This window comes from Sarcophilus harrisii, chromosome 4 (assembly GCF_902635505.1).
Source record: "Sarcophilus harrisii chromosome 4, mSarHar1.11, whole genome shotgun sequence".
NCBI lineage: Eukaryota > Metazoa > Chordata > Mammalia > Dasyuromorphia > Dasyuridae > Sarcophilus > Sarcophilus harrisii.
Window position 1 is genome coordinate 169215427 of NC_045429.1, and position 27843 is coordinate 169243269.

At 32.4% G+C, this 27843-nt stretch overlaps 1 protein-coding gene across 9 annotated transcripts in view; it reads left to right on the forward strand.

Moving 5' to 3' along the window:
- The window catches only part of PTPRK (protein tyrosine phosphatase receptor type K), a 721856-nt gene that overhangs the window by 674423 nt on the left and 19590 nt on the right, over positions 1–27843 (forward strand). For 4 of the 9 annotated variants that reach the window (XM_031964293.1, XM_031964287.1, XM_031964288.1 and 1 more), the window contains 9 exons: positions 1063–1074; positions 2300–2484; positions 5238–5325; positions 7308–7384; positions 7583–7600; positions 10135–10171; positions 12005–12102; positions 13747–13863; positions 24441–24595. In XM_031964293.1, the coding sequence (XP_031820153.1) occupies positions 1063–1074; positions 2300–2484; positions 5238–5325; positions 7308–7384; positions 7583–7600; positions 10135–10171; positions 12005–12102; positions 13747–13863; positions 24441–24595 (787 nt within the window). The remainder of the gene's footprint in view (positions 1–1062; positions 1075–2299; positions 2485–5237; positions 5326–7307; positions 7385–7582; positions 7601–10134; positions 10172–12004; positions 12103–13746; positions 13864–24440; positions 24596–27843) is intronic. The other 5 variants (XM_031964294.1, XM_031964289.1, XM_023503204.2 and 2 more) reach the window with 3 other exon arrangements.

Sequence of the window (27843 nt, forward strand, 5' to 3'; positions counted from 1 at the left end):
AGTTTATGAACTCAGATGGCAATAAAATTAAAGTAAGTGCCATGGTTAGAATAGTCCGTTCTTTAATTCTGAATTTTAACTTAACTAAAGCTAAGCCATGAACTGCTCTTGATACATGTTACATTAGATTACCAGACCTCTAGAATTAATTCAGATCAAGTAAATTATGACGTCAACTTTTTTGACTAGCTTTGTGTCATATCTGAAGCATGATTTACTTCAATGGAACTTTAATTTGGTTATACAAAAAGTTTCTTTCCATACTGCAACATAGAAATTCTTATATAGTTACTCCTCTATATACAGAATAGATATCTTCTAACCAAATGATTGATAAGCAGAAATTTGCATACCTTGACCCTTTTTGCTCTTTGACTCCTGTGATGATGATTATCACAATGAAAAAAAGAAGTGAGGATGACATTATTAGCTGAAGAGGCAAGAGGAGCAATACTAAGGAATCTGGATACTTAATCATGTATCAACAAGACATGTCCTGTTTCTCCCTATTACCCAAGTAACAGATCTGTAATTGCAAAAAGTAAGGAACTTACATTAAAAATTGCATAGTTGTCAGAAATCAGAAAATCAGAAAATAAAAATATCTGAGTAAACATCTTTCAAAAACCTTAGTTACCTGATTTGTCAGTATTTTAAGAGTAATATTCTGTATATCAAATTGCTACCTAAAGAATAGAGTAAAGCAAAACTAAAGAGCTAATACTAGGACTGAGAGTATTAGCAATTTATATGCATGTATTTTCATTTATTTTAAAAAGAAATACTATTTGAAAATGCTTTTTAAAATAGTGATTTTTTTAAAAAACCAATTTGTTTTGATAGATATTCAATCAGACCTTATTTCATTTTCTTCATCACTGAAGTATGATATATGTGGTTTTCATTGGAAGAGAGTTGCGTTATGCTTAATTTTGTATTTCAGAATTTTAGGAATATTTAAAATATTTCTTAAGAATGACAATTATTTAATGATTCAACATGGGAATTTTAATATTCACGTTTTTGTGTTTTTGTGTGTTTTACTGCCTCATTGGGTTAAAGTCCCTATTACTGGTAAGTGTATTGCAAAGCACTGCAGAAAGACTATATAAAACATAAGAATGTTTAAAATGTGTATTCTTGTATGGATAACAAAAAATGGTTGGTACACGTCAATTATAGTATTACATGGTTAATTGAAATGTAAATATATTGAAATTAAGAATTCATGTTGACAGTTTTAGGGAATTTTGGTACAGCTTGTTATATTGCACTATAGAAGATTAGCACAAAAGAAACATCCTGGTCTATTTCCTGTTGGATAGAGCCATGGGTAGGATTAGTGATATGGGTATATGAATTGTACATTCTAGGTTACTTATGGGATTATATGAAATTAGAAATATTTAGGTATTCAACAGCAACAGACAAACTGTTGATATATGCCTATGGCTAGTCAATAGTTTTCGGATTCCATTATAACTTTTTTTTTTTTTCCATTTTGCTCTTTTGAAATTATGTGAACTGTCAAGTTGTTCCTTTTCTCCTTTTGACCTAAAGTATATGTTAAGGGATCGTGTGCAATCAAGTGACTTTTTACATTTAGTGTTTTGAATGTGAAGTACCCTGGTATTTTTTCTTTTAAACCATTTGCATTAATTGGTATACTTTGACACAACTGAATTATATTTATGTGCACATTAGCAAAATAGCAAAGAAAATGTTTCATGAAAAGCTTATTTCTAGATAAGACAAAAGTCTTATCTCCAAAAGACCAGTTAAAATGTGCATATTATATAGGAATGGCCCCTTTGGTTTTTTCCCTTCATTAGCATAAGTTAGTATTATGGTAACTTAGCTTCAGTCTTGGGATATGATGTGTATGATGAAACATGTAACTTTCAAATTGTATGGTGTGAGCTTGAAGAGTAGGAGTGAAGACATTGAATAGAAACTTACCTAGCTAGGGAAAAAAAAGGCTGAGCTTAATCATGATCCTCATTTGCATGACTTCAGAGAAGAAGGGGAAAAAATGAGTAAAAAAAAAATGAGTAAGAACTGATACAAATCTAATTTTAATAAATTTTACATAGATTTAATATTATTCTCTTAGAATTTGCTTCACACTTGCAGCTAAAACAAAAGCCTAGAGTTTTGTCTTTATGAAGTTGATACTCCATTCCTCTGTTATGAGATAGTTACTTCCTTATGGGATCTGAAGGGTCCAGAATTCACACTTTTTAATATTTGTTAAATGATGTTTTCTTTTTTAAACTTCTCTACTTTGTGAAAATGCTAGATGAGAACCACAGTGCTCCAGCAGAATCTAGTCGTCTCCTTGATGTACCTCGCTACCTCTGTGAGGGGACAGAGTCTCCATATCAGACGGGACAGTTGCATCCGGCCATCAGGGTGGCAGATTTATTACAGCATATTAATCTCATGAAGACATCGGACAGCTATGGATTCAAAGAGGAATATGAGGTGAACACCTAAGAGTAAATTTTAAAGTTATTTTTATTAGTGTATATATAGGCTGCTGAGTTAGGTATGGAGAATATGGCAAAAGAGGCCAATGATAGAAGCATGCCATATACCACAGGGAAAATTAAAATATTAATATCAATAGTAAATCAAGTCAACAAATATTTTATCAAGAACCTGCCACTATGTGCCAGGTACTATTCCAATTGTGAGGATTGCAAAAAATAGACATTCCCCAATTCCCTACTCTCATCTCTTATCCTTCTCTCTCCTCCTCCCCCCCAAAATAGTGCTGAAATAGCACTGAAAACTGAAACAGAAATTGCTCATGAGTATAAAGCAACATCGACATCTAAAATCTATAGTGATTTTTTTTTTAAATGCTAAAATTACTTGAGTAACTTGTATCTTAATTTGGGTCTTTGGGTCCTGTTTGTCACTATAGTTTCAAAATTCTCATCTGGAAAAGTAATTAATATCTTTGAACACAGAAGCTTAGAATTGAAAGATAATATCAAGAACTTTCTAATGTAGCTCATGTGAAGAAGAATCCCTTACTACAACATTCCTTGTTGATGAACCTTCCTGATGATTGAGCATTAAGTCTCAAAGTAAAATTTAACGTTCTACAAGAAGCCTTTTTTTTCCTCAGTCCTCTTTAATACTAGTACCCTAGTACCTTACCTCCAGTTTATCTCATATATATAATTGAAGTACAGAATTGTTTGCATGCTTTCTGATCCCATTGATATGTGAATTCCTTGAGTGCAGAACCAATCTTTTCTTTTTTTAATCTCCAGTGCCTGGTACATAATAGGGACTGAATAAGTGCTTGCAGACTTAATAATTTATAAATAGGTTTACTTTTCAGAATAAGCTATTTGTCACTTTCTTAGCATTTTAAAATGTTTTCCTTGCAACATCCCTGTGAAATAAGTAACATAAACAAGATATCCCCATTTAGAAAATAGGATACTGAGATCCAGAGGAATTAAGTGTGCTTAGAATGCTATAGATAGTATATGTTAGAGCTTGAAATTCAAGATCAGGTCTCTGTTGACCCCAGGGCCTCTGCTCATTTTTCTATGCAACAGGCAATGTCAGCTAAAATATTTGCAATTGCTACTGTATTCCCCATAACCAGATCATTATTATTGTTATTGTCATTATTTAAATGAAGAGCATAATTTATAAACATACTTTGAAACATTTTTTATTATATATTATTTGATTTTTCTAAAACTGATCTATATGGCATGTGTACTTTTTTTTTTCTTGAGGGTTTTTTTTGAAGGGGAGGAGATCTATGTTTTTTGGTTTTGGGGGCTTTTTGCAAGAATGAGCTGTGAGAGGAATCTTCTTTTCTTAAGTAAAATATTAAAACTTTATATGCTTAAGGAAAATTTCAATGATAGAGCTATGTAGTCTCCACATAGTGAGCTTGAGAAAAACCTTCCTTTTTCACTCAATTGTCTAATAAGTTTCCATTTAAGAATAAAAAGGAAAAATTTCTGTATATTTCAGTAAAGCTATCTACTACTGAAATCAGTATGAAAAAAATGCAGCTTATTTTGTTAAGATCTTTAAAAAAAAAAACCTTCATTTTGTGCATATTTCTTAGATAACTAAGTCTTTGTTTTAAAGTATTCCATTTGGCAGTTTAATACTGCTAGAAATAAGTTATGGTAACCAACTAATTGTGTAAAGGTAAACTGTCTCTCCAGAAATATTTCTCATTTTGTATGAATTCTTGTGTACACCAGACCTCAAAGAACCCATTTGATATGTTAAGTGAAGCTTAGCTTTTTCTGCAAGTAGAAATCCTATACACATTTTAAAATTACTACACATAGTGAATAAACTAATCCAAAAAATTTTTAATTCCAAGATATCTGATTATGGTAACATTTGTTAAAGCTCACATGCATGCCTTCCATTAGAAGCATATGGTTATAGTTCTGGGTCTGAAGTTAGGAAGATCTGATCAGATCTGACCTCAGACAATTACAGATGTGTGATCTATGTTCCAGGGTTCTTTGTGTGAGTCATATTGGTAAGGTGCTTAGCACAGTCTGATATAGAGTAGATGTAATGCGAATGCAAGTTATGATAACAATAATAACTTGCATTCGCATTACATCTACTGTTATTAATAATTTTTATTATCAGTAAAAGATCTCTCATAAGCTTCAAAGATTTTTTGTGGGGGGAACATAGTGTCTATTTATACAGACTTGAATGCATGTATGTATGTATATAAAATGAGTGTGTTAGTTGACTTATTGTATGTATTGATTCTATTAAAATAAATGGAAAAGTCAAAATTTTATTTTTTTCTAATTTTTATTTTGGAAGCTTATATGAAGTGTGTTGATTTCATACTATTTTAGTAGCTTCTGATGTTTTTTCCTCTTTCAATAATTTTCAATCTTTATACTGTTTTCTTCCAAATATTTTTGTTTAGTTCTTTCTTTATCATGAAGTTTCAATTATATAGATGTTTATAATCACTACAGTTCTTTTAGTTCATCCACATAAAGATCATCTTTATTACCGGAAGCAGGAGTTGAGGCCTGAGAACTTAAAGTGATTTACTATTTTTTAGTCATTTTTAAAATCAATTTTGCTTGTTGGTACCATGTGTATGATCTTACACTATGATTTTAATTAGCATAGTATGATCTTAATTTAGAGAATGAAATTGGTTCCTGACAGTTGGTTTTTTTGTTTTGTTTTGTTTTGTTTTTTCCTAGAGTTTCTTTGAGGGACAGTCAGCATCTTGGGATGTGGCTAAAAAAGATCAAAATAGAACAAAGAACCGATATGGAAACATCATAGCATGTAAGTTCCCATACCATTTTCACTGAACATGTGGAGGTCAGATTTTGTGTTAATTACCATTTCTCTCTGTGTGCTTTAACAGACTCCCAGAGAGTAACACATCTGTTTAGAAAGTCAGCCATTTAATTTAGCTATTGCCATGATTGTCATCATCCTTATTTAATTAAATCAACTCGAATTCCTTACACAGGGGAAATAGCCTGCTGTTTGGTTTCATGTTTGTCCATAAATGCATGGAGGTGTTATTAAACAACTGAAAATATCAGGGTAATTAAAAAACATTCATAGATTACGTAAGTTATAGTATTATACAGTGAACATATTAAAGGTGGGAGTATTGTACTTCCCACATGTCTTTAGCAATCTACTTAGAGCCTGGTTATCTGAATTCCTAATTGTTTGATTAGAGTTAGTATCAGGGATTTTTTTTTATCTTAGGCCTTGAGTTTAGTTTCAATTTCTTGGATTTAAATATGGGAAGAATACAGTGATTGTCATATGAAACTAATCCTATTACAGGAAAATTAACTGATGTAACAAGCTGTTAATTAACCTAGAGCACCCTATTCTAATTAAAAACAATTCAAAACATGTTGCTAAAATAAACTTCAGAATTTTACATTATTTTAACAGTCGTATGGGATTATGAGCCAGAATTAGAACCTCTCTTCAGATCTGTTGCTTATTTGTGGTAAAGAGCACGTTTCAGATTTGTACAAGTCTCTATAGTGGCTGCATGGGGACTGATGCAACTGCTGATTTGTGAATGTTGTGACTTCCTAGATGCTAACTGCATCTAAAATACATAAATTCATGACATAACAGGTCTCTTTTTACTATATCAGGAAACTGACATTAATGTAGACAGTCTGGAATCTCATTCTCCCCAATTCAGATTAAAAGTAGACTACATTATAGTTTGTTGTCCAGTCATTCAGTCATGGCCGACCAATACTTCAGGTGGGGTTTTCTTGGCAAAGATACTTGATTAATTTGTCATTTATTTCTTCAACAAATTAAGGCAAACAGAGATTAAATGACTTACCAAAAGCAAACAACTAGTGAGTGTCTAAACTAGATTTTTAGGAATCTAAAGGAATATTACTCAAATATTCCTTACTTTAGACCCTCTATCCACTCTATCCACTGGGTCACTTAGCTGCCTTGTAGGCAAATTTGGAAAGTATCTAATGGAGAATGAAAGGATGCAAATAATTAAAGTCTGCATACATTTTCATGGAGTTCTCGTAATGACAATCATTGCCAATACCTATATTAAACTTTAAGACTGCAAAACAAAATCAAGTTAACTACCTTGTGAGGTCGGTGATAATATTATTCCCATTTACAGATAAGGAAACAGGATGAGAAGGCTAAAGTAATTTTGGGGGAATCACATACCTAGCTAGTAAATTTTTGTGGCAGGATTCCAACTCAAATATTCCGGACTCCTATTACAACACTTTATCTATTATACCACTGAGCAGCCTAACTGGTAATGCCTATATATGTAGTATCATAAAGGTTTTAAGCTTAATCTTAAACTCTTAAATTATAGCAGTTTAAAATGACACTAAGACTTTTGGGATACCCCACAAAACAACAGTTCATATTTATATGGCATTTTACATTTAATAAAAATTTTATCCCATTTAATCCTTACTATAGCCCTTTAAGAGAGTACTATTTCTCTCATTTTCAAGGAGAAAAAACTAAAATATATACTGGTTGAGTTTCCCATGATCACATCACTACACTAATAAGTGGTTGATGCAAGTCATTTGATTCATAAGTTCAGTGTGCTTCTCAATACACTAATCTATCTCAGTCATAGACATGATTCCATTCATCAAAAAATTTATTTATCAAAGAGTATCTGTGATTCTCCTCTGCCTGTTATTTCATATTGATAATCTCAAATCTGAATGGTCTTAGGAGATCATAAAAATTTAACAGTTGCTGTTATTATTTTATATTTGCAGATGACCACTCCAGAGTCATTTTGCAGCCTGTTGAGGATGACCCTTCTTCTGATTATATTAATGCCAACTATATCGATGTAAGTGTTCATGTGATACTTATTTCAACTTTATTGACTTCTATATATTTGAATCTCTTTTTTGCATGTTCTACCAATAAATTGATTGATAGCTTTTAAAAATAAAGAACAAACTGTACACTTTTCCTTGTTCTACGTCCTAGTACTCACTGACGTTGTTGTGCTTTCTTTCACACCTGACTTTGGTTTGGGCTGTAGATTTGGCTGTACAGGGATGTAAGTACCACTATATGTAAATAACAGCACCCTATTTTAAATATTGACTTCATCTACTCTTAATTACAGTTCTTACTAATGCCTATTACTAGTTTATCTCTGCATGCTTCACCCAATTAACATCATATGATAAATATATATATATATATACATGTTCTTTCTTTTTTTGTCTGTGACTTCTGTTCCTTGTTTAAGAAAAGATAGTTTAGCCCTTTCCCCCTCCTGGCTATTTCTAGTGGGTGAAAAAAGGTAAAAATGTTTCACCTTTGCAATTCATCAAGTATTTAAGTTTTATTTCTTGATGGTTTTTGTGTCTAGCTTTCCCCCATACCCACCCCTTTCCCCAAACTATGTGAGAAGCTGGATGGTATGATGTGTACTAGTAATTCTGAAACTTCATGTTTCATATTTTATTTTCTGCTTTACAATATGGGTGGGGGAAATCGTTTATGGAGTGTGGTGGTGGTTTTCGAAAAAGTGACATTTCTGACAATCAAATTAAGTTAAATTTAGATCATATGTTCAAAATGTATTTAAACTGATTAGTTATAGCATACATTTTCTTACTGTATTTTAGTTTTTATAGATTTTAGCTATAAGTGAGTATATATGTAAATAACATTTTTTAAGATTTGGTAGCTAAGTTATTGTGAAAGAAAATGAAAATTGAATGATTGCAATCTGATTTTAAAGATAATAGGATTATAAACATTAATATATTATCTAAAAATTGTGGGATAATTGATAATCCTTTTGAAAGGAATGTGTTTGCCCAATTCACACATTTTATATATATATTCTTTATACATATATATGTGTGTGCATTTACATGTATATAATACATTTGAAAGTAAAATATCACAGTTGAAGATGACCATACTAATGTCTGTGAAAGAATGATTCAAAAAAATCATTAGTTAGAATTATATTTATACTTCTAATCGTTTTACTTATTTGAACTGAAATTTCTTTAGTTTATTAGATTTATTAGTACCTATTGCTAAATAATCATAAGATTGAATTTTATAAATATAGTGGGTATGAATTACACATTTGTATTCCTTTGAAGTGTTCCAGTGATACTCAATATTGTAACAATTCCCATCATGATCCATTTAGCAAACAAAAGTTTTTTTTCATAATAAACCATTTTAAATTCTTCCAATTAATCAATGTTTTAATATTTTTCCCTGTTTAGCATTTTAATTTCAGGTTAATCTTTTGTCAAAACTTATATACTGGAACCTTTTTATAATACCATTTTCTTCAGTTACCCTTTAAGCATATTTTATAAGTGAGACATATCCTATTGAGAGCTTTCTAGTACTTTGAATCCAGAATTCTTCCCAGATGAAAAGCGCATTTGGTACCAAATAATGGACTGCACAGTTATTTTATGGAATTCTAGTGATCACCATACATATTTATTATATTTTCCTTTTTATTGATTTATTATAAATAAAATGCAATAGGCAGAATTTGGGTGATAAGTTCACTCCAGACAAAAAGCTTTTAAGAAGTAAAAATATTGATTTCCTCCTTGAATATTTTATATTGATATTCATTAAACTTTAGAGACCAGTAATCCTACCCAAAGAGTTTCAGTGAAACCTTATCCTTTGCCACTTTGCACATTCTGGCTAGTTAAATGAAGCTACCCACATCCAGACATAAAAAAGTCATACTCAGGTGTTTGTCCTTCAAACACAACAAATTCAAATCTTACCACCACCACACTTAGTGATAATTAAATGAATTTTGAATTTGTCTTTAAGGATTTCTCTGATGTCAAAATAGCTAGCAAACTATCTTTTAACACTGCAACATTTTTTTTTTAAAAAATCAGATGTTTTACCTGAGAATGTGTGTATACACAATCAAAAAGTTTTTCTGGTTGTGGGGTTTTTTAAAATTTTATTCCATATGTGTGCATGTTTATAATTGTGTGTATGTACAAAGTAAGCTAATAAACATGCATAAATACAGTTGGTATAGTTGTATCATCACATTTCTAGAAAATGGTTGTTTCAAAATATATTAAGATGTTAATTCTATGCACACATGCATTGTCCAGCTCTAACATTGAAATATTCAATTATTATTTATGGTTCTAATATGTCTTTGTCCATTTGTAATTCACTGTGATGTATTTTGAGTTAATAAAATAAAAACCTAGATCTTTGTACACCATTATCGTTGGATGTGTCACCACAGACCAATGGGAAGGCATAAAACTCTTAAAGGAATATAAAGTCCATAGTAGAAGGACTATTTTAATGAAATAAAATGAAGTATATTAGGGTCATGAAATAGCATATAGTGATTACTTTCTGTTATTCTAATAAGATGTTTATATTTGCTTTTCAGATAAAATATATCTGTAGCTTGAAAGGTGAACCATAAAAGTTCACTACTCATTTCTGAGCATTTTATTACTTAACCTTAATGAGGGGTTTTCTATACCTTCTTATGCCTTCATTCTTTTATTTTTGGTAACATTACACAATGATAACTTCTTTGTTTTGCTGTTTTAGGGTTACCAGAGACCAAGCCACTATATTGCAACGCAAGGTAAGTTAAAACCTTTGTGGCTTTAATTATAATAAGATAGTAAAGAGACGCAACACATTTTCAGTGTAACAGAGAAACACCTACTCTTTAGTCATTTGTACAGCTGCCATGTTATATCTTTTGTCCACGGGGAATACATATATATAAGTGAAAGCTTGTATTAGTTTATTAGTGCTAAGAGTTGCTGAGTAACTTGCCATATTAAGTAGTTTGGTCCTTGGCATTTTGGCATAACAGAGGACCTAGCCAAGAAAATTAGCAGAAAAAGAATCACAGATCCCTTTAGTAAAGGGGAACTGAAGCTGGTCTCACCTTGAATAAGGTTACTGCCTCCTTGAAGCATAGTTTGTTGGCACGAAATTTTAGTGGCCCAAAACCTGTACTGTTTTAATGAGATATTAAATTAATTGCCATTTCTACTCAGGGCAAAACTGCAGACAGACAAAGAGCTTAGAAGAGCCAAGGCAACTTAAGTTCCTAGAGAAGAGGGGAAAAGGCAGGAAAATCTTGCTGCTGCCACACAAAGAAGAATAACAATGGCTGGAACATAGTCAGGAAATAGTCTAAATTTTCTATCCCAATTGATCACTGATTATTTGAAAGGGAGGGAAGGAAGAATTGCACATTTGTCTTATGGAAAATAGAAGCAGGTGGCTCTAATCTAGTGTTTACTGCTTTGTCAGAGGTCATATCCTAAGTATTTCCATAATATCTCCAGGAGTAATTTAGTTTAATTGTGCATCATTTTAAAGTTGGAAAGCATTCAAGTTTTACTGTTTTAAGTGCACTACATCATAGCAATGTGTTTGGAGGGAGTGAACATTTATCAGCAAGTGTGCATCTTCATTAGCCCCCAAATGTGTATTGTTTGTGAATAATGGGCATTAATTCAATTAGCATTATGAGCTGTTTTGTTCATTGGGAGTGGAAACCATACATTTTTCATGATGATTTGAAAATGCCCATGGAACTAATGCAGAAATGATAGAAGTGTCATTGGAAGCAATAATATCTATGCCTATAAATATGTTACCATATAACATATATACATACCAATATGTTCTGTAGTAGGTTGTTTTTTTTTTCTTTAATAGTTAATGCTGACCCAGAGCTAACTTAAATGCCATCTTCTGATACTTTGCTCCATACATTTGATTGCTTTTGATGTATTTTTCTGCTTTTTTTTTTCACATCCAAACTCTTCATTAACTGCAAAAATATTGAATGAATAGAAATTTTCCAAAGCCAGGACTCTTGCGGTAACCTTTAAATTTAGCTCTCTGTCCTACTTCATCTTTCATAGGTCTGCTCATCTTCTCCCATTTCAACTCTATAAATTTGAATGGCTCCTAATTATTTGTATTATCATACTCTTATTTGCTATTTAACTCTTCACAACTGGTACCTTCCCACATTTTTGGACTTTTGACACATTACTTCCTTCTGTGGACTCTGTGGTCTAGACATATTGGTCACATATATTGCTCCATCTTCCATCTCTAGGTCTTTGTACTGATCCCATACCTAAAATGTTCTCATTCCTGATCTCTGCCTTAGAATTCTTGACTTCCTTCAATCAGCTCAGACACAACTTTTCAGTATTTTTTTTTAGTCCATTAAGCTACTTCTACCCATTCCCTCTAATTCTGTCTTCCATCATATCTGTTATCTTCTATATACCATTTTATGTTGTGCTCTTTCCCCCTTTAAAATGTAGACTCTTTGAGAGGAAGGTATACTTTTTCTATTTATTCTTAGCACTTAGCATAATGACTGACACATGATAAATATTTAATAAATGCTATTTGATTGATTGATTACTTTCTTTTATAGGTCCAGTCCATGAAACAGTTTATGATTTCTGGAGAATGATCTGGCAGGAGCAGTCAGCCTGCATCGTAATGGTTACAAATTTAGTTGAAGTTGGCCGAGTAAGCAATTTGTTTTTTTTTTAAGTTTTTTTAAAAATTGATTAGCAATTCAATTCAATATATATATTTAATACTTATATATAGTTCTTATAATTTAGCAAGCTATAAGTAACATATAAAATAACATATAAGAACCTAAAAAGAAGTGAAATCAAATCTTTGTGAAGAGCAAAGGGAGAAATACTTCAGGAAGTACATCACCTTTTATTTGAACTTTAAAGCATTTTTATCAGGCAGAGAATATATAAGAGGACATAGAACTGTATAAGCAAAGGTGAAGAGACAGGAATCACCGAGGGGATGTACAGGGGACGATGAGTTTTCATGGTCATTAGTTATATGTTATATGGTGTTACATAGTAATTATATTAATTACATAGTAGAGAGCCTTCAATGTCAGGAATAGATGTTCGGATTTTACTCAGTAGGCAAGTAAGAGCCATTAAAAGTTTTGAGCAGAGGAATAACATTCCAGATCTGTAAATTGCCCAGTGAAATTCGTCTGATATGAAGGATGGTTTGTAGGGGTTACAGAAAGGCCTGAAAGAAGGATGACCTGTAGGTAACAGAAGGCTATTGTTATATCTCATGTGCTTGGTAGTAAGATCCTAGATAAGTATAGCATTAGGAGCTAGAATAAAAATCATTGAAAGAGATTTTTGTCAGGTAAAATTTACCTTTAAAAAAATTAGGAATTTCCTTAGACAGAAGGAAAAGTCAAAAATTTCAGAGATGGAGGTAATGATTTTTCTATAATCATAAATAGTTGTCAAAAGACAGTTTAGGGACAAAGATAATAACTCTTGTTTTGGCTCTCTTGAGTGTGAGGTTTCAGAGGCACATCCAGTTTAGAAATATATGTCTGGAAATATCAATCTGGAAGTCATATGTTTAGATATAATAGTTGGAATACAGAAGTTGATATGATTAAGTAAGAGAATAAACAAGGAAAGGAGAAAGGAGCGCAGATGCTTGGGGAGTGTACTCTGCTTTGGAAGGAGGGGAAAGGCAGGAAAGACATAAAAGAAGAGTGAAAAGGAACAATTAGAGAGATGGAGTTGAAATAGAAAAATGTGGTATCTAAAACTGAAGAGGGGCATAGACTGAAAGGTAGTTAGTGGATTTTTCAACATAGACCCATTGATGAATTTTGAAATGGAACATGAGAAATGGGGACAATAACCAGATTCTTATCTTTACAAGATGACATTTGATTTAAAAATAAAAACAGAAAAGCTATAAATAATAGAAAGTTTTGCGATTATGTTCTATAAATAATAGTAAGTGCTCTTAAAATTTGTACTTCATATTCAAAATCCAGCGGCCAAGGAATTTCTTTGACCTCTGAGATTTTCATATAATGCATTTCAATAGTTGAATGTCATCCATTTGTTTTGCCGACTCTTCCAGTCTTGTACGCAACTGGCATTGTAATCTCATTGATGTTTGTGGTGATGACAGTAATTTGAGATGACTTGTAGGCTTCTAATTAGTCATCTTTGATTGAAACTTATTCAGAAATGGAACCTCAGATAAAAAGATCCTAGGTTCCAGAATGTATCCAAGTGTCCTACTTGATATAAATTACCTTTTGTGTCTTTACTTTTAACATTCTTTAACATGTTATCTCAATTTGCCATTTAGGTTAAATGTTATAAGTATTGGCCTGATGATACTGAAGTTTATGGTGACTTCAAAGTAACCTGTATAGAAATGGAACCACTTGCTGAATATGTGGTTAGGACATTCACCTTGGAAAGGGTAAGTATTTTAAAATCCTTTTATCATTGTAGGAAAATCACTGTCACAGTCAACCAGCGTTTAAGACTTACTGTGTGCTAGACACATATTAAATGATGAGAATAAAAGAAAAACAAAAAAACTAGTCCTTGCTCTAAGTGCTCAAAGTTAATGTTTTTGTATTTAAAATGGTAGCAGAAAATGTTTCTGTTCTCTTTAAAAATATTTCCATATACAATCAGAAATTGCTATGAGTACCATACCATTAGTGTATTATGAAGAGCAAGTTTTTCCTTGCTAAGGAGATCATTGTATTTAAATTTAGCACATCATACTGTAGCTAGTTAGCATCCAATTGAGAAAGAACTGTGTATTCCATGAGCAAAAAATTATTTTCTTCCAATTCAAATGGAGAGAAAAACTACATTCTTCAAGAATTTATTATGTTATCTTTCATTTGCAAAATTATTCAGGAAAAAACTCATTAACCACATCTTACATATAAAACACTGTCCCTGGCATTAAAAAAAGATAAAAACTTGATGTAAGATGCCATCTCTGGGCTCTTGGAGCTTATAATATAGGAGTCAGTAATTCTGTTCTGCCATTTGTGATAATGGAATGGCCATTCAAACTCCTAGTTGTGGTGAAATGAACTAGCAATATTTAGCATGTAGATGCAAGATTTAGAAGAGATATTGGATTTGACTTGATTAGATTTGATCCCAAAAAGTAGAACTAGGAAAACCAAGAGCAAGTTGTGATAACATAGAAGTTGATTCACTTCCCCACATGCTCAAACCCTCACCCCCAAAAAGTTCAGTAAGCACTAGCATCATTTTTACAATTAGAGCTGTTCAAAAATACAACAGACTGCTATTATTGAAGGCTTCAAACAGACTATTATGTTTGAAGATGAAGGATTTCAAACAAAATAGCCTGTTTTATTGGGTATTTTTTTTGGAAAAGGTTCCTGCTCTGGTAAAAGTTGAATTACATTGCCTCTAAGGCCCCTTCCAATTCAGTGACTCTAAAAAAAAAAAGAAGAAATGAGAACAGAAAAGCCAGAGGGAATAGCAAAGATGTCCCTTTAAATAGCCCTAACTGCCAAGTAAGATAAATTGGATGGCTTGTGGCTAAGAGAGGCAAGCACAGTAGGGACAATGTTTCAGATGCTGGCCTGAACACTAAGACCAACCTGCTAAGGGTATGACTCCATATAAATATTTAGGGTTCTACTTATATTTGGAAATAACTCAACTTAATCAATTGGGGATGGCTGAATAGGATATACAGTTTTGCTTAGTTATAAAAAGGATAAATGAATGAGGACATATGACAAATTCCAGCTGTTTGGAATGAGAATATTTAGCACATGTCAAAATACCATTAAGTGAAATTAAAGAACCCAAGAGGAAATTATTATCTCCTAGAATCTGGTGATTAAAAATCTAAGCTTTGTGAAATGACAAATTATAAACTCATGTTTTATTTTAAAACAATTTATTTGTATGTGAATTTTAGTGATGTGATGTAAATTTTAGTGACTTGATTATTGAAGAATATTGAAAATATCTAGAAATCTGGATTCTTGTAATGTCTGATTTTTGCCTGAATAATCAATCATTAGCATCTCTCAAGTCACTCTATTTCTCTCTTTTTTTAAAACAATTCCATTAAATAGCCTAAAGAAGAGAAGGATACTCTGGTTTTAAATCTTTATTTCTGACACATACTAGCTATGTGACAATGGGCAAGGCACTTAACCTCCCAAGGAACATACTACAGTAGATCTGATTTGCTAATAGTCTTTGGAGGGGAGTTCCTTACTCCAAACAAATCAGAGGTCTAGATCAAAAAGCAAAACCAAAAAAAAATAGCATTTTCTAAAATGATTGATGAGGGCAAGGGTAAAATTTATGTAATTTGTCTTGAAAAAGATTTTTGTTTCACTTGGGGATTTTTTGATGACTTTTCTTGCTAGTTGCTTACAGAATAAAATGGTAAAGTTTGACCTATCTATTAATTCTCAACATTGTGTTCATTAAAACACATTTGTATTAAGTAATACTATGTTACAACACTGTGCTGTGCAACTGGAATAGACAGAAATAAAAGAAATGAAACTCCTTCCTGATATAAATGTATATGACAGTGCTATAGAATTTAAAAGGTAACTATTTATTTTCCTAGTGAAATAATTGCCTAAATATGCTTTAAAATAAAACCAGTTTTTTTAAAATTCTCAATCTGTTTTTCAAAATGCACATACTTATGGCACAAGCCATTCACAGAACTTAGTTTTCACATTGGTGTTATAAGTAATAAGGAAACATTAATCATGGATTTTTTTGTCACTGTACAGTACTATACTGATTATCTTTAAGGAAAATCCATATTTAAGGAAGTACATTCTAAAAAGAAATCTGAAAGAGGAAATGTTTTTTCAAGTTGAGGAGAGATATGACCTAGCATAGCAAAGAAAGCAAGAGAATTTTTAAGATGTGCTAGATAATGGGAAACAACAAAATGGAAGTGAAGTTGTATGCAGAGAGCCTGATAAAACTGAGCACCAGCAGAAATGAAAAGTCAGAAATTAAAGTAGTATTTAGAATCCCCTTTCATCTCCTACTCAGAGACATTCAAATACTCTACATTATATACAGAACAAAGTTCAAATGGTGTTCAGGGTCAGGGACTGTTTAGTCCCAGTCTAACTATTTAGAATTATGTCCCATTACTTCAGTATAGAAAACATCTCTTCTAGTAAAACTATTATGAAAATGTTTCCTACTTTCTTAGCTCCAGGCCCTTCTCCCTAACTGAAATATTTTCTTCCCTTCTCTCTGTTTTATCTAAATCCTACCCAAACTCTGGAGTTAAATAAAATCCTTCTTTCTCCAGGAAACTTTCCCATGCAACTGTGTCACAATGTGATTTCTCTCTTCTGGGAATTCACAAGAATCATTATCTCTACTTTTACTTGGCAGAAGTTTGTGTACTGCCTTATGACATTTCTTATGTTGTAGTGCTATATTGTTATTTCGCTTTTGTATTGTTACTTAACTTTTCATCTATGTATGCCTTTCTTTTCTTGCTAAATAAAATGTGAGCTTTTTAAAGGAGAAGATCTTACCATTAGCAAATGCTAGAATGAGAAATAAAATTCAGGTCTTATGACTCAAACTTCTGTGCTTTTTCCACTGAATTGCTGAACCCCCAGCAAGGACAGAAGGATGGAACAACTGCTATTAATTTAGAAAACATTTTAAAGCCCTTCTTATGTCTAAGACACTGGGCTAGATAAAAGAACAAAAAAATCCATTTCTATTGATACTGCTTCCCCTGATTTCTGCCACAACCACTTTGGTTTCTGGCAATTAAATTCAACAAATATCCATAGTAGAAATGTCTACTCCATGCAAAGCATTGTACTAAGCCTTGTTGAGGAAAATACAAAGATAACTAAGAAAAGCTCATATCCTCATGGAGCTTCTGCTCTGTTTTAATGAAGAGTTTATAGGATTACATAGATCAAGAACTGAAAATACTTAAGAAGCTGTCTACTTCTGCCTTCTCATATTATAGATCAGAAAATGGAGGCTCAGGAAAGTTAAGTGAGTTGTATAGGTTCAAACAAATAGTAAATGATGGATTAGATGATACTTGATTGAGAAGGTGAAATTTGAAGTGAGTTCTAAGGAAGTGGTGAGGTTAGAAAGAGAGTATATTCTTTGCTGAGCATAGGCAAAGGTGAAAGAACAAGAGAGTACATATAAAGACCAGATTATGTGCCCATTCTTATATACACCCCTTATATAAATATATGAATATTCTATTCACTGTCTTTTTAAAAAATTCTATCTTTAAACAAGTGATAGTATTGTGAATTATTCACTAGGCAAATAAATTTCTTTGGCTTTATTTTTAATTAATTGTGTTGGATTGGAGAGTCCAATTTAAGAGATTAGGTGGAACTAGCACTAGAATTCAGATCAGGAGGCTTGAGTTTATATCAAAGCATTGATATTTATTAGCTAAAAGTCCCTTTCCCTTTTTAAGGTCACTTCCCTCATCTTTAAAGGGGAAGCATAATACCATTGTCACCTACTTCATAACATTGTTATAAGGAAAGCACTTTGGAAATATTACATTGCAATAGAAAGAAAAATGAGTTACAATTTTTTAAAATGAGAAGTGTATTTTCATTTCTGTAGGAAATACCAGTGTAGCTCTGTAACTCTTCTCCAACTTTTAGCCTGAGAGTTGCCTAGAGCAATGAAAAGGTTAAGTGATTTGCTCCGGATCACATTACCAGTATGGGTTAGAGCAGGAGTATTGAGGATGTTCTGATTCCAAGGCCATTGCTTTAATCCTTATACCATGCTGCTTCTCCAGATTATAATTTTTTCATGAAAATATGTATTTTTTATCAAAAGGAAGATTTTTAATAGTTTCCAGGGAAGAAATAACAGAATGAGGAAACTTACAAAACTACAGTATGAAATAATTGAATTGTACATTCTTTCTGAACTAATCTCAATGTTTTGTATCACCCCTTCCTATCAAAAAGGAAAAAATATTTTTAATAGAAATATCAAGCATATGCTGTATTTTCACTCTAAATGTAGGTGAATTTGGAACAGATTCAGAGCAAAAAATCTCTGATAGAAGGATTTTATTGCTCCTAATGCTAAAAAAGATAAAGACTAAAAAAAGTACTGAGGTGTGTGTCTCTAAAATGAGAAACACACACAATTTTACCTGTACAGTGGCTTCAGTTTCATCTCCTTTACAGCCTGTGGATAAGAGTATGCCCTTGAGACCTGCAAAAGAAAATGATTAAAGGTATACTGGCAGAGAAACTATCCAAGACAGATAAATCATAAGTTTCAGTAATATATGTAGAAAAAAATGAACTTTTGCCTTCTTCCTAAAAGGCATATGTGCTCAGTAAAAGGGGAAAATACTTTAACATGAAGTTGCAGAATACAGGGTCATTATTATGGTCAGGATGTATATTGTAACTGGACTGCATGAGAGAGCAAAACAGACAGCTTTGTGCTTTTCTAGTAGAATGAAGGAAGACACTTGGGCCATGCATGTATTTTTAAAATAATTTTTATCAATTTTTTTCTAACTTTTTATTGTTTTTTTTTCCTATTAGCAAGCATTTGTCTTATCTGTACTTTCACCTTTCCTTCCCTGGGGGGAAAAATGAAAATACACATTTGGCAATAAACAGTCCCACGAACATTTTCGACCCTGTTGTATGCCAAGTGCTATGTCAAACACCAAATAGTAAATTGATCTGAATAGACAAGGAGCCTTGGAGGCTAAATTATTCATTTGCTTCTTCAATAATCTTTATCCCTACATCCCCATCTAGTCAGTCATAATTCTAATTTCAGCTGTATTCAACAGATTTCCTTCAACCTTTTAGATTTAAATTCAAATTTTGGTCATATCCTCATCACTTTGTAATTTGTAGAATATTTGCCCATCTGGAAATGAGAAAATATTTGTGTGTGTGTGTGTGTGTGTGTGTGTTTATGTAAATGTGGAGAGAGAGGGGGAGAGGGAGAGAGAAAGAGAGAGAGACAGAAACAGAGACAGAGACACACACACACACACAGAGGCAGAGACAGAGACAGAGACAGAGACAGAAAGACCTTTCCAGGTGATACGGGTTCAAAATTAGAAAATGGGAGAGGGAAAAATCTTCTTGGTTTGGGAGTATAGAAAAAATACTTGCCTTCACTGAATATATGCCTGTTTCTATTACTCTGTATGACAAAGTTTATTGTTATTTAGATGCCAGATGGGATCTTGTGTTCACTGAAAACTTTTAAAGTCTCAATCAGGAACAGTAGTGATAACTAGAATAATAATTTCTGAATATCAGGTCCTTTATTTTGCTTCCTGATATTTAGGCTTCTAAGCCTCTTCATACATACCTCACCTACTGGTGGAGTTGACTGCAAAGCATTATTTAATCACAAAAAAAAGACTTCCAGAATAATGTTAGAACTCTCCCTCACACAGCTCAGCAACTTGACCACACACTCAAATCATAATCTCCTTATTTTCATCCCTACTAATGGAACAAAGGTGGAGGGCAAATACCTAGTAATAGCTGGCTGCTATCACGCTATGGAAAAGGGCCTTTCTTTCCCTCTCCTAGCTTTAAATAGTGAATGAAGAGTCATCTCAAAGACTGAAAATGGGAGCATCTACCTCTCCCTGAAAGCAGCTTCATCTGGATAAGAAGTCCAGTGTTTTCCATAGGGTCATTGTCCACAGCTGTTCCTTTTCTGCCAAAGTGCTTGCCTTATCTAGTATACCAACTAAGTGTGCTTGAGAAATCAGAATAATATATTAGATGAACCATATTTGAAATTGAATTTGTTGATGAGTGCCAAATGTGTATCCCACCTTACATTAGAAAACCTTAGTTTGCCTTATATGCAAGAAACTTAAGAGTTGAAGTTAATTTTTTTTTTCAGTAAATTTGAAACCATATACCTTAGTATGAATTTCCAAACAACCAGTATTCCTTTGGCCATTGTGTTGTGGCTCCATTGCTTAGTATCCTATATTTAATATTCTGAAGGTTCTTGTTGCTTTTTAGCACAGGGTTTGGCACATGATAAAGTATTTAATAAATACTTGTTGACTGGTTAAAGCAATGCCTTTTACTTATTAAAGCATAAGAATCCGTCATAAAGACAAGGCCTTTATGAGAGTCATTATAATTGGGTTGCTGTCACCGTTTACTAGTGTTCCATTGTAACAAGGGAGATTCAGATTTTTCATGTAACAGCTGTGTACGTATAATGATGTTCAATAGTTTATTATTTAGATTTCTGGAATTTAAGTAGAAAAGGCAATATCATAAGGATATTATTTATGAAATATGAAAGCATAAATATTATGTTTAAAGACTACTCTCTAAGAGTTGTGGCTCAGTAGTGTTACCCATGTTGCATATTAGTGTTATATGTGCCTAATCAGACTGTTAATGTACAATACTAAATATTAATTTGCAAATATATTCTCAGCTGTTCTCCGAACAAGCAGTTGTAATTGAGCTCTTATAAATAGTTCACAGTAGGGTTGGAGTTTAGTAGAATATAATATTTTTGACACAAATGTTAATTTTTAAAAATAGATTCTGTGGTTCATCTGTGTTCTACAAGCTGTGCAGCTATTTTGCCGCCACCGTCTCAACAGGCTGCTTTAGCAAATGAGAAGAGAAAATAGGGAGCCATGTGTACAGAAAAGCTTGCATTAAATTAGGCTCATGTAAAGAAGTTTTAGAACATGAGCTCTTCTGCACAACATAATGCAGGAGGATGGTAGAAGATTAGAAGCTCACAAAATAGGGATTGCTGCAAAATCTTCAGAAAGCTTGTCCAGCCAAGCCAGATCATCCAAAGAGCATTAACAAATGAAACTGGTAGGAGAAAAATAAAAATATTGGAACAGATATATCTATATGTCTATAACAAATAATTTTCATAAGTGATAATGGAGCGTAGCAGCTCAGATATACTTTAGAGGAAAAGGAAATGTCACTAAAGTTGAAGTCATGTAAATCAAAACATGTACATAGAGTAAAAATTTATGCTGGAGGCAACACAGTTTTTAGAGCACTGAAGGATCAGTTTTCAAGAACTTAAAATATATAACATTTAGGGGAAGATTGGCAATATTATTTTGTTTTTAAAAAGTCATCAAGAGGTCACCCATAATCAGCAGTTCAAATGCCAACTTTTTCATTTCTTTAAAATTTGGGTATTCCTTCTTGAAATATAAGACAGTGAAAGAAAGGTTTTTGTAGCACACTGTATATTCAGGTACCCTACTGACTGCTCAGCTCTGAGCAAACTCTGGTTCTTCCCCATTCCTAGAATACTCTCAACTACTGATCTCTCTGGTTTCCTTTAAGTTACAAATACAGTCCTACCTTTTACAGGAAATCTCCAAATCCTAAAGTTCTAGTGCCTTCCATCAGTTAATTATTTCCTATACATCATAAATACATATTATGCTTTATATGTGTGTGTATATCTATCTCTATATAGATATGTATTGCATATGAATTCATATCTGTATAGAGATAGATATACACACACATATATTGTTGTGTATGTTGTTGTTTTCATGGTATCTCCCAATAGATTTTTATCTTCATGAGGGCAGGAAATGTTTTACCTCTTTGTAATCCTCAGTGCTTAGCACAGTGCCTAACAAATAGAAGGTACTTAATAAAAGTTTACTCATTGATTGAGTGGTGTGAAAAATGTTAGAGTATGAGTTCATTATTTTTTGGTTAGAAAATTAAGCATTTTGCTTAGAAGAAAAAGAGCAAAAGCTTAGCCACAAAGGGCCTCCACCAATAAGGTGTAAAACTATACAAGATTTCTTGAAAGATTTATCTCCAGATATAATTTTGTTCAATAGTAATTTGATTACTATTATCTGGTATGACATTAAAAAGGAAATATTTGTTTACCAGAAATACATCCTAATTTTTGGAGGATACATTCTTTGGAGTCCAAATGGAAGAGGGATATCCTATGGATTAGGAGTTAGGAGCCATTTTTCTGCTTAGGATCATTTGAATATTTGTAACATCATTCATGGGCCATATAAAATTATCAATTTATAGAAATTAAATAATAGGAGGTTGTTATGCCTAACTTTCAGCTCATCATCTCTTATGATTGCCTTAACAAATGATTTCCAGAGCCCCATGTGGCTTGCAGGATGGATAATCTCCATTCCTGCTAGAGAAGATGAAATTCTCCAGATGGCAAGTATTGGAGTTGGTATTTTGATAATCACATCAAGCCCCAGTATATTCCTTGGCTTAAGATCCCAGACTGCCCTTCAAAAAACCAACCTAAAAATCTGAATAGGAAATCAAATTTCATGTGTAAGGAACAAGAAGACCAGTTTGACTGGATCATAGAGTGTGGAAAGTGGGGAAAATAGGTTAGGTGGGTTGGAGTCTAGTTATAAAGTATCATCTCAGGTTATTACAGTCTAAATTTTAATATCATCATTCAATTAAAATATTCTCTCCAAAGTTACCAGTGATCTTAGCATATTTTCATAGTGCTCATCCTGAATTCTCTTTCCTTTCTATATCTTCTTGACACTTTGCTCCCTTGGTACTTCTGCCATCTTTTCTGACCTATTCTTACTTTTACTTTTTTTTTTTTATAAACATCTCAGTTAAAATATAGGCTCTTTATGAATATGGACTGTTTCATTTATTGCATTTGTATCCCTAGTGCCTCGTAGACACTTAGAAATACTTTTGAATTGATCATCTATATCCAAGCCCTTAATTGTGGTAAACTGTATCTACAGAATTTGGCACATGATAAAGTGTTTAGTAAATACTTGTTGACTGGTTAAAGTAATGCCTTTTATTTGTTAAAAGATAAGATTCTGTCTTAAACACAAGGCCTTTTATGAGAGTCTGTTCGTTCTCAGATAACTATATGGAACTACAGTCTTTCTCTTGATAAAGTTTTACCTCATCTACTTCACCTATTCAACAATTCCACCCATATCTCATAGACAGAACTCAATGTTCAAAACAGAATTCATTATTATTTTATCAATACTCAAACTTTCTAATTCCCTATGATGCTACCTTACTTTCAGCCATTCAGGTTTGCAACTTCAGTCGCAACCCTCAATTCCTCATTTTTCTTTACATATCAAATCAGTTTCAAGCCTCATACTGTCTCTCAAAGCTATTTGTAAGTGGGTAGGCCTAACAGATTTTTTATTGGGAGGGGGAGGGGAGTAGCAAAGCCATCAAAGTTAAGTGACTTGCTCAAGATCACATAGATAGTAAATGTCAAATATCTAAGATCAGATTTGAACTAAAGTCCTCCTAACTGCAGGGTCTCTGCCTTGGATAGAGTCACTTGAACTCTATCCACTATACCATCTAGCTGGTAAGTAACAAAAAAATTTCTAAGTCATCAATATCTTTGTAAACTCATCTTTAAAATACTAAATCGGTGGGTCAGGGAAGTATTAGGTTTTCTCATTTGTTTTTCCATAATGATTTTTTAAGGCTTTAAATTAAGGAGCAAATAGGATGCTTGCATATACTTAACACATATAAATCTGCAGACTACCTAAGTTAGAGCAGGATACTGCCAACAGTGATCCTCACTCTCATTTATGTAGCACTTTTTGGAATTTCACAAAGAGATATTTCAAAACTATTATCCCCATTTTTCAGATGAGTTAGCTGAGGCTTAGAGAGGTTAAATGACTTATCTAGCAATATTTGGCCAGTTCCATATTAAAAAGAAACTTTTAAATCTTATTCTCTTTGAAAGCTCTGCTTCCACTGATCTTTTGGGCACAGAGGGAGTAGAATAAGCTTTTAAGGTTATAACAGATCCTTATGGCCATTATCTTTTTTTAAGTACAAAATTTAAGCAATTTTGTTAGTAAAATAGTATTTATTTTTGGTTACTTTGAATTGTTTCTAGTATGTTAAATTGTGTTTGAGATTTGTATAGTTTTATATTTGAAGTCTTTATTTTTTGTCTTTTTTACAGAGAGGATACAATGAAATCCGTGAAGTTAAACAGTTTCATTTTACTGGCTGGCCAGATCATGGTGTGCCATACCATGCCACAGGTCTGCTGTCATTTATACGCCGGGTCAAGGTATCTAATCCACCCAGTGCTGGGCCCATTGTGGTCCACTGCAGGTATGTGTGGGTAACAGATGGACAATCAGCTTAATGAGTGATTTTTATATATTGTTAATAAGATTTAGCTCATAGTATGCAAGAAAATTTTTGAATTTTCTTTAAAAGGTGTCATAGATAAGATTAAAAAGTAATGACTTGAAACTTAGCTATACATGAGATATATGATAGAGGATAAATAGTGAATGTATTCATCCCAGGATGTGAGCATGTTTTTCACAGAGAAGCCAATAGGAACTCCTTTTCAGTAGCAACATCTGTGTTATTTTCCTGTGAGTTTTGCAAATCCCATACTAGATAAAATGGGTTGTTGTAATAGGGTTTTTTCCCCCAAAATCTAGTAAATCCCCAGTAGAAGCTAGGCTTTTAAAACTCAATATGAGACACACAAGGTTACTAAATAGGCACAGATTGCAGGAATTTGCACAACAGAGCAACTATTTTAAAAAATGCATCAGAGGACCAGAAAACAACATCAGTGAGTTCCAACCAATATATACCAGGGTAATGTGCACATTATGTTCAGACTTTCTTCTGATTAGAAATTTAGCTTAAAACAAGCATCAAGAGCCATGAGCACATATCACATAGTCTTATTTTGAGATGTTGCCAGAAAATAAGCCCAAGTTCTGCAGATCTTTTCCCACATGCCACAAAGTACTCTGGGGAACTTTTGGTGGTTATCTGTTTTCCTTCCTATATATACAAACAAGTGAGACTCAGCAAGAGTGAATAAAAGTAAAAACTGGAATAAAACAATGATAATTCAGAGAGATCAAATAATAGTCTTACTTTTAAAAATTAGTCAAATAACTCCTAAAGAAATCTGATGAAAGCTACAGTTTCATATCTTGTCTCAAACCCTGGGAAAAGATTTTGGATGATAAGGAAAGCCTAAGGATGGCAGGTAATAAAAAGAAAGAGAGTTATCAAGTTGTTAAGAGAGCTGAATTATGAATTAAGACAATTTTTAGGAAGTATTTTCTTAACTATATGCTAATAAATTAGACAAGCTAAAAGAAAAGGGTTAGGGTTAGGGTTAGCTAAAAAAAAGGGGATGAAAATCTACAAGTATTGATCCCTTGTGATAGGCTGAGTCAGTAGAATAAAAATGACAATTCTTTGTACATTAAATTAATTTGCTATATCAAACTATCAAAAATATTTTATAGAAGAGAAAAATAATAAAAATTCATTTGGAAGGACAAAAGCTCAAAGTTATCAAGCAAATCAAAGAAAAAATGCAAAAAGGTGGTCTAGATATACTAGATCTCAAACTGTATTATAAAGTGGTAATTATCAATACAGTTTGATGTAGCTAAGAAATATAATGGTGGATCAGTGGAATAGATTAGATATAAATTACATTATAGTAAATTATTCTAGTAATCTATTATATGATAAATTCAAAGATCCAAAACATTTGCAACAAAAACTACTGGAAAAACTGGAAAGTAGCATGGCAGAAACTAAGTATAAGATCATCATTTCACACTGTATAACAAAACAAGGGCAAAATGGTTACATGATTTACATCTAAAATGTGATACCATAAGTAAACTAAAAGAGCATGGAATAGTTTCTCTGTTAGATTTATGAATAAGGGTAAAACTTAAGATCAAAGAAGATAGAGAGCATTACAAAATGTAAAATAAATAATTTTAAATTTATAAAATTAAAAAGTGTTTGCACAAACAAAGTAATGTAACCAAAATTATAAGAAAAACAGAAAGTGGGAAAACTTTACAAGTATCTTAGATTAAGTTCTCATTTCTCAAATATAAAGAACTGAATCAAATTTGTAACATTAGTCATTCCTCAATTGATAACTGTTCAAAGAATATGTAGAGGCAGTTTTCAGACAAAAATATAAAAGCTGTCTGTAGAGAAAAAACTAAATTGCTGTTGATTAGAGAATTGAACATTTTAAAAAATCTGGGGCAGCCACAGATTGACAAATCTAACAAAAAAGGAAAATGTTGACTCTTAGAGCATTTGTGGGAAAACTGAGCTATTAATGCACTATTGGTCGAGTTTTGAACAGATCTAATCATTCTGGAGAGCAATTTGGAACTATGCTCATAGGGCCATAAAACTCTACATACCTCTGATCCAGCTACTAGGTCTATATGCCCTCCAATAGGGAAAATAATCAATTTGTACTATAATATTAACATAGCTCTTTTTGTGGTGAATATGAACTGGTAATTAAAGGGATGCCCATCCCATTGGGGGATGACTAAATAAGCTGAGGTATGTTATTGTAATGGCATATTATTGAGCTAAGAGAAATGACAGCAGGATGATTAAAAAAAAAAAAAAAACCTGGAAAGACTTACATGAACTGGATGTACCAGTTTCTACCCAGAAACAGCAATATTGTTTGATGAAGAGCTAAAGATGATTTAGCTATTCTCAACAACAGTTCCAAAGGACTAATGAGGAAGCATACTATCTATCTATCTATCTATCTATATACACACACACACACACACACACACACATATATATATATATATATATATATATATATGCATACATACCAACTGAAATATGCTATTTTTCATTTTTTCTTTCATTTTTTTCTTTTATTTAAATCTTCTTTTTACAAAATGACTAAAATGGAAATGTTTTACATAATTACACATGTGTAATCTATTTCTGATTGTTTACCATCTAAGTGAGGGAGAGAAGAATGGAATTTAGAACTCAAAACTTTAAATAAAAATGTTTTTTTAAATAGGCTCTTTGGGGGGAAAAAAACAAGATATCTCACAATAGCAAAAAGATTCTGTTGCTTGAATTTCTGAAGAAACAATGTTCTCTCAATCCAAGCATCAGTGGAATGATTTAAGAAATGAAGATAAGAGTTTAGAACCTAAAATAAAACAATCCTTCAGTGGAAGGATCTGTTGACTTATCACAAAAGTTTCACATCTTAGGATTTCCATGATCAAAAGAATGCTCTGAGATGCTCATTTAACTTGTTTTCCAAGGTATCGTGTTCTGCTTTCAAGTCCAACTTTAGAAAAAGGTGAATTATAAGAAAACAAACTGACAATGTGAATTTAAGTAAAGGGACTTCTCTTTTCCTCTAACAGATTCTGTTATAAAAGTGAAGAAGCATTACTCCCTTAGGGAGTGAGGGGCAGCATTTATCAATACACATTTAGTCATGCTTTTTGGGAAATGAAGTTACCATCTAACAATGACTTTCTTTCTCTTCTCTGTGGCACTTTTCATGCTTT